Source organism: Podarcis tiliguerta (assembly GCF_965153285.1).
Source record: "Podarcis tiliguerta genome assembly, chromosome: 8".
Lineage (NCBI taxonomy): Eukaryota > Metazoa > Chordata > Lepidosauria > Squamata > Lacertidae > Podarcis > Podarcis tiliguerta.
The window spans coordinates 79341018-79358221 of record NC_139541.1 but is presented as its reverse complement, the minus strand read 5'-3'; the positions used below and the strand labels follow the sequence as shown (position 1 = coordinate 79358221).

General features: G+C 46.2%; 1 protein-coding gene across 1 annotated transcript in view; it reads left to right on the top strand.

Annotated features, from left to right (window-relative positions):
* Nucleotides 1–14994, top strand: part of ARHGAP35 (Rho GTPase activating protein 35) — a 90813-nt gene extending 75819 nt beyond the window's left edge. Inside the window, exons 4-7 of the mRNA XM_083454716.1 lie at nucleotides 2590–2667; nucleotides 3678–3809; nucleotides 7829–7934; nucleotides 9338–14994. Of these exons, the coding sequence (XP_083310842.1) occupies nucleotides 2590–2667; nucleotides 3678–3809; nucleotides 7829–7934; nucleotides 9338–9701 (680 nt within the window). The 3' untranslated portion in view covers nucleotides 9702–14994. The remainder of the gene's footprint in view (nucleotides 1–2589; nucleotides 2668–3677; nucleotides 3810–7828; nucleotides 7935–9337) is intronic.
* Nucleotides 14995–17204: the final 2210 nt, after the last annotated feature.

The following is a 17204-nucleotide window of genomic DNA, read 5'->3' as shown; positions in this document are numbered from 1 at the left end:
TATGTACACCTTCGCATAGCCTGACTCTTACGGACAAAAATTGCTCTTGTGTCTCGTTTTGATCGCTTTGTGTAGCGCATCAGTCAGGCATGTACCGCGTAATTCCGCAGCACCCATGTCCGCTCCAAAGAAACGAGGCTAGCTTTGTTCGGTGTGGCGCATCAGGGAGCATTTGGGGTCAAGCTTGCTAACTAGAGCGCAGAGCTTGCAGAGGCTTAATGACTGCGTTAGGGTGTTCAAGCAGCCCTTCATGTCCCTTTCTGGCTCTTTTCTTCTCCTCCTAGTTTACACACTTGCCTTTTGATTTTCTGCGGGGCGGGCGCCACGTAGGAAAATGGAACCAGCAACCAGCGTGGGCTGTCGCTTAACTAGCTCCCTTTTGTCGCAGAGAGGCGTTAATGGTGCGCTCTGAGACGTCCTAATGACAAGGAACCACAAAGCAGCTGCAAGTAATGCAGCGATATGTGATGTGTCTTGAGACGCGCAACCGAACATGGAGGAGCCTAGGAGTTCCTGTTGATGGCGCCTTTGCTGTGCAGTGTGGCCACGCTCAAGTCTAGGAGCTTAAGTGGGAAGGGGGGAAACGATTTGAGAAACGCTGTTGCATTTTGGTGTAGTGAAACTGGCCCCAAAGATAGTCATTCCTGAGGCAGGAAATTTCTGAATGGCACAACCCACTAGAAGTTCACTTGCGCAAGCCTTTGCCGAATCTCCCACTCAGCTGTCCTTAATGGCACCCTCCTGTGGTGCAGTGGGTCAGTGCATCTGGGTGTTGGTGATTCAAGCCCACTGAGGACAGCTGTGGGTGCAGAATTCCTGCATTTCAGTGGGTTGGTCTAGATGACCCTCGGGGTCCCTTCTGACTCCAGAATTCTATGGTTCTACTCAGATGTCACTGCTGAGGCACCCACCTCACCTTGCCTGTCAGGGCTGCTTCTGAGGAGGCAGAACAGGTACTTTGCGTGCTTAATCTATCCTGCATTGTCCATTGACAAGTTTGTTTGGATTCCAGGCAGTGGGAAGACAAATGGCAGCAGTGGCAGCTGCTCCTTTCCCTCTCCCCATCCATGGGCACAGTGGCTCTTTTGTTCCAGGCTTGGAATTATACAGCCCTCTGGGCTGGCCCATTAACCCAGTTTCCCTCCCTGATGAGGTGAATTGCCTTCTATGAAATGAGGTCCCTATACAGACAGCCTCTGTAGCAATTAAGAGCTTTTAAGCCATGCGATTGATGACCTGTGCTCTGAATAAATCCTCTTCACTCCAGATTCACCTACCATCAATCTATCCCTGGGCTGGGTCTCAGCCTGGCCTTTTGCTTTTATCTCACCAAATACGAGCTTCTCAGAATCTGACAATTAAAACAATTACTAAATTGAGACATTCATGCTCCCCCCCCCCCCATCTTACGGTTTTCACTGAAGAAGGCCATCCTTCTAGTGAGACGGACCACTCTTGTGTCCTTGGCCTTTCTATATTTACTTTGTAGATGTAATGCTAGTTTGCTTTATTTTGCAGTTCAGAGGTGCTGCGAGCAGCATTTAAAATAGCAAACAACTTATTTAAAAGAATATCTATTAAGGCGTGTAACTTATGCCTTAAAAATGACGCGACAACCTGCAGCCTGCATTGTAATAGCAAGACTTGGCATTTATATAGTTAAAGGGTTTAAAATTCTTAATGATTTTTATATTGATGTGATCCTCAACAGCCCTGTGAGATGGACACATCTGGAGTTGAGAGAGAGAGAGAAGCTTCCCCAAAGGCAAGCTTGGATTCTTAACCACTTGAATTCACTGTACCTTAGAACAAATGGGCAACTCCTTTTTCCCTGTGGGGGTAATTGTCAGGCGCTGCATGCCAGCGGTACAAGGGGCAGGGGCAGGAAATTGGTGAGGTCACCCCCCACCCCTCTTCCTACCCAGGAGGATCAGATGGTTCTTGCCAGAAGTCTGAAGTTTTCATTTGCAGAGGCTTTTAAAATTGGGCTGAGGGCCACAGGGCCTTTTCCCAATTCCTTTGAGTTCAGGAGGCCCTAATAGATGGGAGAAGTTTAGATTTTCTTGCACAGAGTTCTGTTCGTTGTATTTGTCTTGTTTTTCTTGAAAGTGGTTGTCATAACATCACTTTATAAGACGTTAGAGCTGCTTAGGTGTGTGGAGGGAGGAGTAGAAAGGGAGATACTTCCATATCACAATTCTAGCTCTTTTTTCTTCTACCTTGCATTGTGTGTAGAATTTTATTACTTCTGGAACTCTAGCTGTACATTCCTTTTAACAAATTACTGTACTGAGAGAAAATAAAAGTCAGCTGTGTTGTGTACCCCATCTGACTTGTTCCTTATGTTTATATCCCCCACCCTCTTTTCCATTATGGAACCCAAGGTGGTGTACATGTGGTCTCTAACCGGGCACTAGACATATCCAGGACTCTTCAGCAAAGGGGAAGCCTCACGTGCCTGGGGTGCCTTTGCACAATTTTATTTTCTTGAGGCAAAAAATTTCTATTCCTCAACACATTTCTTCGCTGTTGAACGTTGCCTTTAGGTTCGCTTTTTTGATCCAGCGCAATTTCTTTCTCTTTTACCAGGGTTGGGTACTGAAGGTATCTATCGGGTGAGTGGAAACAAGTCTGAGATGGAGAGTTTACAGCGGCAGTTTGATCAAGGTAAGTCTCGTCCATTTTCTCTGAGGTAGGATCATAGAATCATAGAGTTGGAAGAGACCACAAGGGCCATCGAGTCCAACCCCCTGCCAAGCAGGAAACACCATCAGAGCACTCCTGACATATGGCTGTCAAGCCTCTGCTTAAAGACCTCCAAAGAAGGAGACTCCACCACACTCCTTGGCAGCAAATTCCACTGTCAAACAGCTCTTACTGTCAGGAAGTTCTTCCTAATGTTTAGGTGGAATCTTCTTTCTTGTAGTTTGGATCCATTGCTCCGTGTCCGCTTCTCTGGAGCAGCAGAAAACAACCTTTCTCCCTCCTCTATGTGACATCCTTTTATATATTTGAACATGGCTATCATATCACCCCTTAACCTCCTCTTCTCCAGGCTAAACATGCCCAGCTCCCTTAGCCGTTCCTCATAAGGCATCGTTTCCAGGCCTTTGACCATTTTGGTTGCCCTCCTCTGGACACGTTCCAGTTTGTCAGTGTCCTTCTTGAACTGTGGTGCCCAGAACTGGACACAGTACTCCAGGTGAGGTCTGACCAGAGCAGAATACAGTGGCACTATTACTTCCCTTGATCTAGATCCTATACTCCTATTGATGCAGCCTAGGATGGAGCAAAGCATCTTAGAACTATGCACATGTGTGTTTCTGGATCTCTGCACAACAGTGGAAGAAATGCAAGTCTCTGTGTTGATTCTCCTAGTCATATAAGCGCTAGTTACAAATCTAAAGTGTTAAGTGGTGTGCCCTCATTGACTATCACAATGGTATCTGAGTTTGTGTGCACTCAGTATGCAGTTGCTAGAAGTTCTAGATGTCTCACTAGTCCCAAGTCCTAACCAGCACCCTACGAACAGTAGTTGACATTCTTCCCTTGGTAAACACCAAGGACCATCCTCTTTCCCTAATTAATTGATCTGATACTTGTAACAAATTTCAGAAATGTGTGCGCCTCCCTGGCAGCACTTTGCAAGGTGTCACCATTAAATTTGCTCCTTGTAGATCACAATCTGGACCTTGCAGAGAAGGACTTCACTGTGAATGCCGTAGCTGGAGCCATGAAGAGCTTTTTCTCAGAACTGCCTGACCCTTTGGTACCTTACAACATGCAGAATGAACTGGTGGAGGCCCACAGTGAGTATGCAACAGTTGGTGATGAAAAGCTTTGTTTTTCCCGTATTAGAGAGCCTTTTAATCTTCCCCCACATTTCTCACTTAGCGTCAGATTTGGCATTCCTTCTGTGTGGGAACCCATGTTCATAACTGCTGACTCATGTGCGCAGCTTTTAATTCCATATTTCTCCATCTTATTTCGCTTCTGTGATGTTGCCAACATCATGGGTGCTTATGGCAAGTATGTTAGGAAATGGTCCTGAAGACTCTTGCTGTCCTATTAATCCATCCTTTTTGCTCACCAGTCTTCTATTCTTTAGGCTGTGGTGTATTATGGGGTGCTCTTGTTGATAAAATATTGGCAATACTTAGTAGGCTGCCACCTTCATAGTTGGGGGAGATCACAGATGATTGGGGGGGGGGGGAGAAAGACTCTGGGTCTACATTTTAAGAAAGTAGGCTGATGGAGTTGCAGAATTTCCTTTGAGTCCTGTACCTCCCAATGCAGTGAGTACAAAATCCTTGGAGGACCACTCTTGACTGCTGCACTCTGAGGCCATCAGTGAGTGTGCTATTTAAAAACTTAATTTCTCTTTCATGTTCCTATTTCAAAATCAGGTGTGATGCTGTGGTTCTTTCTGAGTTGCACGCACAAATTATGCTGGGGGTGGTGGAATAGTGGATCGGCTTTAAACGTGACCCAAAAAAAATTTTCTCCCCAAGAACTGTAGTTCACTATTTCTGACAGGGCTATTTAAAACATTTCCTTTTAAAATAATGCTTTCTCCCTAAGGGGATTTACTGAATGGATGTGAGCCTTGCCATGGCGACATCTAGAGCGAGAAAATAAAATAGCATGGGAAAGAGTTCCATTGTGTGTGTGAATGCCTGAAGCAGCACCTTCTGGATTTCTTTCCCTTTTTTTACCAGTCTTGAGAAGAAATGGTTGGCGCTTGGTTTTTGACACGTATCCGTTTACACAAGGGGTGGCCCTCCAGATGTGTTGGGACTCCGACTCCCATCAGACCCTGCAGCCAGCATGGCCAGTGGTCAGGAATAATGGGAGTTGTAGTGCAACAACATCTGGAGGGACACAGGTTTCACATCCCTGGTTTGCACTGATTTAAAACCTGAGGTGTGGTTGCTGTATCTTAGACACTGCATGAAGGACTTCAGAGCAGAAAGGCAACAACTCTAGAATGAGGAGCTAATCCACTTACCGTATTTTTTGCTCTATAAGACTCACTTTTTCCCTCCTAAAAAGTAAGGGGAAATGTGTGTGCGTCTTATGGAGCGAATGCAGGCTGCGCAGCTATCCCAGAAGGCAGAACGGCAAGACGGATTGCTGCTTTCATTCCCCAGCGATCCCTCTTGCTGTTCTGGCTTCTGAGATTCAGAATAATTTTTTTCTTGTTTTCCGCCTCCAAAAATTAGGTGCGTCTTGTGGTCTGGTGCGTCTTATAGAGCGAAAAATACGGTAATAAATTCTCCTGTGTGTGCCCCTTTGCGATGAATGGGATATTTCAAAAATTAACCCCACCCCCAAAATAGCCTGCCCGACGAATGTCTTTTCAAGTCCGTTTGACACATTTTGATAACATAAAATGAGCTTGCTGGGGCATTTGGTAGCCTGCTTTGAACATGCTTGGGAATAGCGGGGTGTACGTTATTTAAACCTTTTAGCACATATATAAGCCTTTGCTAATATTGTTAAGGTCAGCAATGCTGAGCTGCCCTGGCACAGTCCTGTTGCACAGTCTACAGCAGAGGAGATGCCATGGTCAAAATATTTTTGGAAAGTGAGGTGGGGTGGGAGGGGAAGGTTAAAGCAAGATGGCTTCTGATACTTCATGGGGCTGTCCCAAAGGAGAGAGCGTAGCTGTTAAAAGAGAGTAGTGGGTCTGAATGACTGCTGGGTGACATTTGACTTCAGGCCTTTGGATGCAATTACCGTATTTTTCGCTCTATAAGACGCACCAGACCACAAGACGCACCTAGTTTTTGGAGGAGGAAAACAAGAAAAAAAATATTCTGAATCTCAGAAGCCAGAACAGCAAGAGGGATCGCTGCGCAGTGAAAGCAGCAATCCCTCTTGCTGTTCTGGTTTCTGGGATAGCTGTGCAACCTGCATTCGCTCCATAAGACGCACACACATTTCCCCTTACTTTTTAGGAAGGAAAAGGTGAGTCTTATAGAGCAAAAAATATGGTAGTTTAGAGGGCAGTAACTATTAATTGGTTGCACAGAGTCCCATGTGGTAGCACTTGTGGAGGAGAAATTGAGATACTTGCTCGCTTAAAACAGAGCCTTTTACACCTAGTGAGAAATGCGAAACTTCTCCCCAGTAACACCATTGTATGGACTGAGGTTACAGGTGTGTCATAGGTCTCTGCCGGATGTGTTCATTGGTGTAAATAGTGGCCTATGGCTGTATTTCGCTATAAAAATATGAATAAGTTTCCATGGCATGGATGCCTTCTGACTGGATGATTCCACGTGACAAAAACAGATATTTCTACCCTATTTGGTTCTGTTTCAGAACATGCTCGGTTAATTAACAACACACTTTGAAGCAAATTGGCTCAGCTATTAAGTGTCCAACCCAGAGTGGTTTTCACAGTAGAACCATCAAATACAGTAATTAAAAAATGCAGGAATAAACAAGCAGTTTAACAAATACAGTTAAAACCCACATGATACAAAATGAGCAGAAAGTGTGCAGAATTCAGCAATTGATCAAAGCAAGCCACAGCACCAGATTAGTAAACCAATAATACGTATGTGCATTCTAGAGAGGTTTCCCTCATTTGAATTTAACACAAGCAAAAGCTGGGCAATTCCTCATGGCTTCCCACTCCAGAGATTTCTCTTGTGAAATCAGGTTTTACACAGACCTACTCTTCTGATTTATTTATTTTTTTAAAAAAGATGGGGCAGAAAAAGCCCACAAGCCCAAAGAGTCACATTTGAGTCACAGAAATACTTTGGAAATCAACTTCTGCAGGACTCAGCTTGGTGCAAATCTAAGACACTGCCTTGGGTCTGAAATGTTTCTCCTGTCCATTTCAGACGCGTTCAGAGTTTGGGAAAGACTTTGTACTGAGCTTGCTTTAGTCTGTCGAAGTCGTGTGAGGTTTGGGGCCCTTTGCTTTAGAAGTAATTTCCAGAGGATTTCTGAGAGATGTTGTTTGCCCCTTTCTTATTGTGGCATTATGACATGTATAAAAGTAATAATCTTCTCTTTTCAAGTAAATTGCCCAGCTGTTAGATTTACCCCTGTGATGCTTGCGTACCATAAGAGAACCAAGGCCTTTGTAGGAAGGTTTGCTACCTGTGTAGGAAATTGACATAGTTATGATTCCATATTGGAAACCAAACAGGAAGCAGAGATTTTCTTACCAGTATTTGGATCTTGAAGGAAAACACATTAAAAAAGAATGACCTGTCAAACTGTTTAATGTTAAAAGAGTCTCTCTTTAGAATAGGAAAGAGTAATAGCCCTGTGGGCCTTGGTTAATACCCTGATTATCTCATCTTTCACTTCTTTCTTTTTTTAAAAAAATGTAAGGTTCTAGCCTTTGTGGTTTAATAAAGCTGGTTATAAACTGAGGCAAGGAAAAGGAACCTCAGTTTCATTGTATTTTAACTCCCCAGCAGTTATCAGCCCCAAATATGAATAACTTGGTTCAAACTTAATATGAAGATAACAATTGAAAATGGAGACTGTTGCAGAAGAAATGCAACTTGGCATAATTGAATGTGGTCTGGTACCTGTCATGGTAAAATAAAAAGAAATTATTTTAATGACCTGCAAATCAGCTGTGATCCTCTACCATGAATCCTTCTGTGCTCTTTGGGTTTGATGGACTGTTGAGTGCCGTTGGTGGTGGTGGTTGGGCTTGTGGGATTTGCGTTCCTGCATTTACTCCTTAAACATCAGTTGCAGGCTTTTTGAGTTTGCACCTGGGTAGTTGGAGATCACGAATGCCTGTTTGCACCTTGTAAAATTGTGAATTCTGGTCTGTTTCCCCTTTAAACAGAGATCAATGACAGAGAGCAGAAGTTGCATGCACTTAAAGAGGTGCTGAAGAAATTTCCCAAGGAGAACTATGAGGTCTTCAAATACGTTATCTCTCACTTGAGCAAGTATGTTCAACGCATGTTTTTTCTGTCCCTCTGAGATGCAAGGGGGAGGGGGGGCGGATCTCACCTTAGTTTTAGCTGTTGGTTTCTTAACAAGCTCTGAAGCTGTGTAAAGCTAACGTTGGGTCATTTCACAGCCACAATGGGGCAGTGGAGCCTGCCTGAAGTGAATCTGTTCCCTGACGTTTCTCCCAATTAAGCAAGCCTCCATTTATCAGGGGTCTCATTAAGTTTGGTAAATCCTGCTCCTCCAGAAATTGGCAGCCGTGCTCTGGCAGAGCTTGTATTAGGCCTGCTGTCTCCCCAGTTTCATTAGCCATGGCCAGAGGGCATTTGCTGCTTTTCAGAGGTCATATTCACAAGGCTGCGCTCTTAAGAGTCCCAGTTAATGAGCCCAAATCACCACCAGCCCTTTGGTTCGGTTCTCACAGCCACTGATACAGATCGTCGTGGCCCTATAACACTTGAAGGTGCATTCTTGGCAGCGCTCTTGACAGCTCGCTAGTTCGGGGAAAACAAGATGACTAAAGGATTTTGAGGTTTTCCGCTCTTATTGTATAGCTTTGAGTGTATCTTTGGAGTCCTGTTTTAATCTGAGTGTGTTTCAGTTCTGGAGTGATTTTGTAGTCAGCCCAGAAAGGAGGCAAAATAATCTCATTGCCATTTTTTAAAACCTTTCTGACTGGCATGAGTAAAAAGTAATTAATGTTTAGGACCCTCTTAGTTTGCCAGCTGCAGCAAATCTACCTGTCGCCTTCAACCAATGCTGTCTCATCTCTCCCCCTGCCCCTGCATTGCTCCAATAACTCTCCCTCCTCTTCCTGGTCACTACCAGCACCACAATCCTTGCTGCTGTGTTTCCTTACCTTCCTACATATGTGCAGTAATATAAGAGCATAACTGAGATACCAGGAGCCACACATGCAGCCGGGAAGGCAGTTGCCCTACAGCAGCAGGCTGGGTCGAGAGTTAGCCTGCCCCATAACTTACCGCATTTTTCGCTCTATAGGACGCACCAGACCACAAGACGCACCTAGTTTTTGGAGGAGGAAAACAAGAAAAAAAATATTCTGAATCTCAGAAGCCAGAACAGCAAGAGGGATCGCTGCGCAGTGAAAGCAGCAATCCCTCTTGCTGTTCTGGCTTCTGGGATAGCTGCGCAGCCTGCATTCACTCCTTAAGACGCACACACATTTCCCCTTAATTTTTAGGAGAGAAAAAGTGAGTCTTATAGAGCAAAAAATACGGTAGTCCCTGACATGCGGCAGCTGCCGCCTAGACCCTTCTGTCCCTGCTTCAGGAAGCGTAGAGTGTACCTTCCGCTTTGCCCAGTAGCCCACAGCTCCCCTGTGGTTTTGAGCAGGCCTTGCTAACCGTGTGCGTTGGTGTCTCCCGTGTCTTTCCAGAGTAAGCCACAACAACAAAACCAACCTGATGACGAGCGAAAACCTCTCCATCTGCTTCTGGCCCACCTTGATGAGGCCCGACTTCAGCACCATGGATGCTCTCACTGCTACTCGTATTTATCAGACAATCATAGAACTCTTCATCCATCAATGCCCTTTCTTTTTCTACAATCGGCCCATCATTGAGCCTCCTGGGGCCATGCCCAGCTCTCCCTCCGCCATTCCTGCCAGCACGCCTTTCCTGTCCTCCACCCCTGTGATGGCCCAGCCGTCCCCTCCACAGACTCCTCCTCCCCCCTCGCCGCAGTCTCCCCTCCAGCCCCTTCTCGCCCCACAGCTTCAGGCTGAGCAGCACACACTGTGAACCCTGGGCACAAGAGGACATCGAGGTCTCCTCCTGTTCTTCCACGCGGAACAGAGGCTGGGAACTCAACTCCGTCATCTGTCGCCTTCCCCCCTCCCCCTCCCCTGCCACTTGGTTGCAAACTTCAGCTGGGCAAACTTCAGGGGCGAGCTGGAGTATTGGACACATGCGACGCCTTGGTTCTGCCTCAGTGCCTGGCACGGAAGGGCCTGCTGCGTCAAGGATGACGCCGGACATTCCTTTGAGCAGGAGGAGTGTGGACCTCTCTTTGAATGCTGGATCTGATCAGTTCCGACCGGAGCAAACCTGTAGAACTCACGCGAACACTGCCGCGATCAGCTGGGGGGGGGGTTGGCTTTGGACGAGTGTTTGGGGATTTCTCCTGTACACAGACAGAGAAGACCTGCTACAGCCTGGCGAGATGTGGAGCCCCTACCCCCCCCCAAACACATTCCACGATCTGCAACCAAGGGCCTGTTCTGCACCGCTGGGCACCTCCTCACCTATTTTGGGGAGACCACCGTTTCACCTTAGACCAACTCTCACCGTCCCAGCTGCTCAGAAGGTCTGGACCAACACATCTGAAAAGAGAGGCTTTTTATGTTTTGGCAAAGGTGGAATGTAAATTTCTCCTGACTTTTAAGTGTCGGCCAATCGTAAAGGGGGAAGGAACTAACCTTGAAAAGAAACAAATGGCGAGGAACATTAGAAGAACTGAAAACATCGCCACCATCCGCTGGTTGGGTTGTTTTTAATCTGGCAAAGTAGTAGTTTGGGACAATGGCTCCTTTTTACTTGAGCAGAGAATTTGTGTGTGGCAGAGGCTCCCTGGCAGGGTGGGGTGAGGGCAGTGCAGGTTTGGTCTGGCTGGTTCTGCTGTCTTTATTTGACAAATCATTCACATATCTCTCACACTACAAACACACCCACACTTTCCGCCTCACGCAAAATATTGGTGTTTGCACTTAATTGAAGGGAGAGTGTGAGGCAAGGGCCTGTGTGCGTGTGTGTGTGTCTTTTGCAAACACAAACGATGATTTGCTGTCTGACTTGGGATTTAATTCCTCTAGAACACTATGTTGACAGAAACACTGTTGTTAATCTTCGTGCGCGAGTGTATGTGGGCCGTATGGGGTTGGGAGCCAGTGGTGCGGCTATAGAACAGTGGCTTTTTTAAAAAACGAAGGTTGCTGGTGGAAACATTTTAAAGGATAAAAGCTGATGCCGGAATGAAGTGGAAGGAAATGCAAGTGAATTTCACCCCCCCCCCCCACCCTCCAAACCCAGAGTCAGAGGAGGCAGGCTAACAGAAGAAAGCCCCACACTGCGGTCTCCTGGAGTCCAGTCACTCCTTGCGGGTTCGGTTCACTAATTTCTGCGGTTTGCTGCCATTATAAAGGTAGCTTGAGGAGTGACCGTGCCATGGGATGGTAGGATAAATCTGACGGCAGGTTCTTGAAACCTTCAGGCGCAACCTTAAACCACTAGAATTAGCTGCCATTCCAGCATCCCTGAAAATGGCCACGGGTCACTATCGCCCTGCCTGGAGCATGGACCTTCATTGTAGGCTGTCAACGAGCTGCTTCTGCCCCCGTCCCCTCCCTGCCTCTCTCCATGCGATGTGTGTGTGTCTCTCTGCCCTGGCTCTGCTGTTTGGTGCATCCTGTCTCCGTGCGCAACCCCTTGTCCTTTTCCCACACCTGGAGCCACGGTATGCTCATATCAACCCTTAAACCTGTGGTCTTTTCCTAGCCGGGGTGCATGTTGGGCATGCAGTGCCCCCCGGCTTTGCTACTATGTGACCTCGGCTTCTTTCCTTGCATCGTTTTGGGGGGTGGGCATTGTGTAGGGAAGAGGCAAGAAGTGAAACCACTAGGGATAACCAATATTTCCTGTGCGGGCACCATTGAGAAGAATGGTGGCTGTACATCAGCAGTGCCTGGTAAACTGTCCTGTAGAGTGAGTGTGTGTGTGTGCGCGCGTGTGTGTGTGCATTTGTGGGGTGGGGGAGATGGAGGAATCTACTTAGTAACAGGGCAGTTTTAACTGGAGTTTCCACGGTACCCCTGGGAGGTCACAAGGGAGCAATCCCCTACGCCACCCTTTCTGTCTCTTCGCACTTTAAAGCAGAACCTGTGGTTTATTGCTAGTTTTAGCATTTCAAGGATGTTTGTGTTGATTTCAGTTAGATGGGGAGAGAAAATCCCGGTTCTCCCCCCCAATTTTTTTTTAAAAACCACAACCCTCCACCTTTATCCCACCTCTTCCAGGCATCCAGAGCCCAATCTTCAGCAAACTGTCTCCCTCCTATAAATAAGCTGAATTATGTACTCCTTATTTTAGAACCACATTTAAAATTTGTATCTATGTCAGGATTGTGTGCTTGAAAGCATCCCTCGTGAGCATCCCTTACAAGTTTTTTTTTTTAAAAAAAAATATTCTCATGCGTTAATGAAGCTTTTGTGTAAATAACAAACTCTTTTTGGTTTGTTTAGACTGTTAAAAGGAAAGCAGGCTATTTTGCCATCCTTTATGCATGCATAACCCTAAAGGGCTGGGGAAGATCCCCTCCAACCTTCCACCTTGCTTCCGCCGTGCTTTGCTGTGGTCTTGGGCTGGGTGAGCGTTGACTCGTTGCAACTAATAATGTAGGCTTTCTTCTACCTGGGACAGGTTGGTGATTTCTGCTGCGTACGCAGTGTGTTTTCCTGTGCCTTCTCTTAGGGTCTAATGCCAAACACCTCTGTCTGAAGGCCCTCTAATGAACAGTTGTTTAGATCCAGGGTGCTCTTCCTTGCTATCTTGATCACTGAAGGGTGGCTTAACCCGCCTCAAACCCCATCAGTTTGCTGCACCTTGAAACTTCCGATACAGCCTCATTATTGCTTGCTGCTGCAAGATGATACCCCCATGCTGTTTTATGAGGACAGCAGCACACACAGAACTGGACAGGGCAGGCACAAAGGGTTGCAGTGTGCTGGTTGGCGTTGTTGATCTGGCCTTGTGATTCCACCCTCAGTTGCTGCTCTCCAAAGGGGAAAGGTGGACAGTAAGAAGAGTTGTGCTTTTCCTCGGATCCTGCCCCTTCCTCAGAATGCGTCGTCTAGGAGGGAGAAAATGCCCGGCGTTCTTTTCGGGCGATGGTGGCTTCCCCCATAGGATTTGCCATTCCACAATCCACAAGGTCGTCCAACCAAGCGAGGCTGGTGGTGCAGCCCACTGGAAGGCATGTAGACTGCAGAACCAAGAGCCAATTTTTAAAAAGTCCCTGGGAAGCATCAGACCAGGCGGCCCCTGCAGAACTTCCCAGAAAAGTGCTTCACCTGTTGCCATTTCTCCTTTTGAGATAAGTGCTATCTAGTTCCTACTCAAACTACCTGTGTAAGTCTCTTTGGTTACAAGTGACGGGTTTGGGGTTTGTTTTTTTGACTGGTTGTAACTTGCTAGAAGACTTGAGATCCTACCCCCGGCACCCCTATTTTGCCTAAGCTGTGCCATTCCTTTGCACGCACTCCTGCCCCACTTCAGTGTCCAGCATCACGTACGCAAATATTCCCAGCTTTTTCTGCAGTTGACACTACATGCGTGCTTGGGCTGTCATACAGGCAGAGAGGAGCAGTCGCAAAAGGACTGGGAGTCCAGAGGGGCGTTTTCAGTCGCAGTCTTGGCAAATCCAGCTTTCTCTGACAGCATCCTGCCCTAGGCTGCAAAATACTGTCCCATGCCTCCTGAAGCCCTCTTCTTTCTTCCCAAGCCTCTCTGGATTGCAACCTCTGTGCCAATTGGCCAAGCTGGGTGGGGGCTGATGGGAGCTGCTGCTCAGAACCCCCAGAGGGCGCTGGGCCAGCGAAGGTTACTCTGAAATGTTCACCTGCCCTAAGGGTTTTCGTGGAAACTTGCCGGGATCTGCTTTGGAAGGCCACACTTTTGGTGCCAAAGGTTACCCCGCTGTACCCTTCTCTCTCCCCCCCCCCCCCTTGGAGAGGATTGCTGGGCTTTGCTTTTCTGTGGTTATTTTAAGCGGGAGACAAGCGGCCAAAATTTTGCGCCACTCGACCTTCATTTCAAAACACACACAAACACTAAATCCAGCTGCTCCTGTGGTTGAAATGACAAACATTTCAAGGCTGCCAAGGCTCTGCTATCGGCTAACTTAACATGTGCGTTTTTTAATTTTTATTCTTGCATTCGCTAAAGGAACCCCACCGGGGAATTCTTTTTTGTTCTTAATCGCTTGTCCGGATCTTTACTCCTTAACTTTGGTGACTCAGCAGCCAACGTTCTAAGCCTGACTTCGCGTTTTTGTACACCTGGTCTTGGTTTCTCCTCCTCGGTTTCTGATGCCTGGCCGGTGGGATATGCTTTGGTCTGCAGACAAAACAGTGACCCCCCAGCAACCCACAACATCTGTCTCTGTCTAAAACTCTGAATAGTCTTTTGTGGAGGTCCAGGGGAGGAGAGGAGCACTGCCTCCGCTCTCACCGCCTCTATCATAGGTCCTAGTTTAACTGTTAGGTTTAACTCTCCCCACCCCTTGTTCTGTAAAATCAAAATACGATAGAAATATTGTATTTTTAAATGTAGTTTAAGGCAGGGCATAAGTTATTGTTTAAATAAATAAAAAACTTTTTTTCTCTCTCCCTGTGTACATTAAAAAAAAAAAAAAGCCCCGATCTGTTTCTCAAATTGTATGGGAATTAAACTTGTCCTGAAAAGTTGGGTTTAGTTTCTGCACTCAGCTTATATAATCCCCCCCCCCCCCCGGTACTTGTATTTTCACATGTAAAATTACCTCTATATATGTTGAATTAACAATTTTTTGGAATCGGAAGAGGAAGGAAAAAAAATATTAATGGTAATAAAATGTGTAGTAGTTCCAGCTAAGTATGTGCCCAAAACACTCTTCACAGAAACAAACAAGAAATATTGAAAGATCTGTATGTAAAGAAAAGTATAATGCTTATTTCTCTGTATTTTTAGGAGCCTAACAACATCCTTTAGTTATTGGTGATAGAATATTTCCTTTTTATGCTTCTTTTAAAAGACATTCTTAACAATTTGTGGTTCTTTTTCCCCAGGCCAATCCAATTAGTGCATGATAATGTTGAAAGCTCTGGGCAAAAAAAGAAAAAGTAAAAAAAAGAAGGCCCTTTTTCTGCTGAGTTTAAAGAAAAAAAAATCATGTATTTGCTACAGAGTATTGTATGTGTCTCAATGGGAATGGTGTAAAAACTTAAAGGCCTTATGTGATATGTATCATAGTTAATAAACCAATCTTGTAAAAAAAAAAAAAGGAAAATACTTCCTCCCAACCATGTCTCTCTGCAGGCGCCCATATACACATTCAGGCACACAACATCACATGCATGCATCCTTTGTTTTGCTCCTGCCTCTTTGTCTCTTGCGGAGAAAATCTTGCTAGCTGCAAGCTGTCTTTCGGCGCAGTAGGGGAACCTTCGCGTTTGCAGAGAGGGGCTGGCAGCATTGAGTACAGTAAATGGTTTAAGGCATCCAAAGGAGGAAATATCAACTCCTAGCGAAGGAACAGGTTTCAGCCGCCTGCCTTTGTTTGGTCCCACCAACCCCTTCTATTGAACTGGGTGGTCCTGGTTTAAACGTGGGCCTGCTAGATGCATGTCTGACATGCGGCAGTGTGTTGTTTTGAGGGCCAGTGGTAAGCCTCTGCTCTCGTATCTTTCCCAGAAGAGTACTGAAATTTGCACTCTTGATTCATCCTGCAGAGAACTGCAGCTTCCGTTCGTTCATCTATTAAGACGTGGGTCTCTATCCCTCATGGTTGTAAACTAAAGGAAAGGTGCTGTTTGCAGTTCTGCCCCAAAGGAGATTCATGCAGAGCTTAAATTGCTTAGCTACAATTACTTTTCTGGAACTGTGGAGATGGGGGAAGGAATTGAACTCCCACCCACTCTGATCTCTTGGCTAATATAAAGCTAAAGGGACCCCTGACCATTAGGTCCAGTTGTGACCGACTCTGGGGTTGTGGCGCTCATCTCGCTTTATCGGCCGAGGGAGCCGGCGTACAGCTTCCGGGTCATGTGGCCAGCATAACTAAGCCGCTTCTGGCAAACCAGAGCAGCACACGGAAATGCCGTTTACCTTCCCGCCGGAGCGGTACCTATTTATCTACTTGCACTTTGACGTGCTTTCGAACTCCTAGGTTGGCAGGAGCAGGGACCGAGCAACGGGAGCTCACCCCGTCGCGGGGATTCGAACTGCCGACCTTCTGATCAGCAAGTCCTAGGCTCTGTGGTTTAACCCACAGCGCCACCCGCATCCCTTGGCATTAATGAGCACGGCTAAGACCCATTAATTCCAGTAGGTCTGCTTGAGTAAAACTTAGCTGAATAACCTGTCCCCAAAGCTCTGTTTCTGTTGCTACTAGTCCTGAAGTGCTTATTTTTAAAATGTACGTAGAATATCCTGAAGTGTATGGTTCTTTTGAAAAGGACCTGTTGACAGCCATAACTGGGAAAGCTGTTTTGGGCTCCTGGGGGTTTGCTGTAGATTGTTCCTACGAGGCTAAGTTGGGGCTGGCTCCCTTTTAAAAAGAATTTTAAAGTTACTTACTCAAAGCATTTTTACTTCCCTCTAAAGCCAAAGAGATGCTGACAGATTAATACAAAAACAAAGGCGGACCCTGTCTTCAATCTAAATGGCACAACACGAAAGGAAAAAGGGATGGGGAGGGAGGAGGAAAAGAAGCAAACTCAGCCACCAGTTCTTAAAGTGACGGAGCTCTTATGCAGACCAGCTGGAAACGGGTTCAAGGAGAAGAGGAGCCAAACAGCTGAGCGTGTGGCCTGCTTCCCTTGAATTGCAGGTGTCCTATTTTAAGTTTCCTACGCAGCGTTCTGTGTGTGCAGCAATTTCTGCTTAGCAAGAAGATGTCTCTTAGGAGGTTGAGCTCTTCCTGTGAACACTGAACACGTTCTTCTGATGGCTTCTTCACTCCTTGCCTGGTGAGTATTCTGTAATGCAAGTGCTGCCCCCTAGTGTTCAGCATACAGCATCTGTCACATACAGGAATCAAACCTGCAACCTTGGCATCATTCACACCACCCTTTAACCAACTGAGCTACTCAGGATGGACTAGGGTAGTGCAACTAGTATTTCCTCTGTCTTGGGCCAGCTGCCTCTTCGATATCTCATCTTCCCAACTGTACCCTAAGTATTTATCGTGATTTAAGTTTCTTATGTCGTCCCAGGGCAGGTTGTGACAACTTTAAAAAGTCTGTGTTAAAAATGGTTAAAGCAAATGACGGTCACAGGAAAATGTCAGGCAGTTCAACTGTCAAGCAAACTTGCATTTAGGGGCTGAAGCCTGTTATTACGGTTCTTCATCGCTGATTAAATATTTTTTCGCTGATCGGTTTGTTTAAGGACAGGTGACTAATCACTTAATTGATTGCGCATTTAGCAAGCAGCCCATGAAGAAAGATACTAAAAGAACAAGATAAAACTTAACAATTTGATAAACCAAAA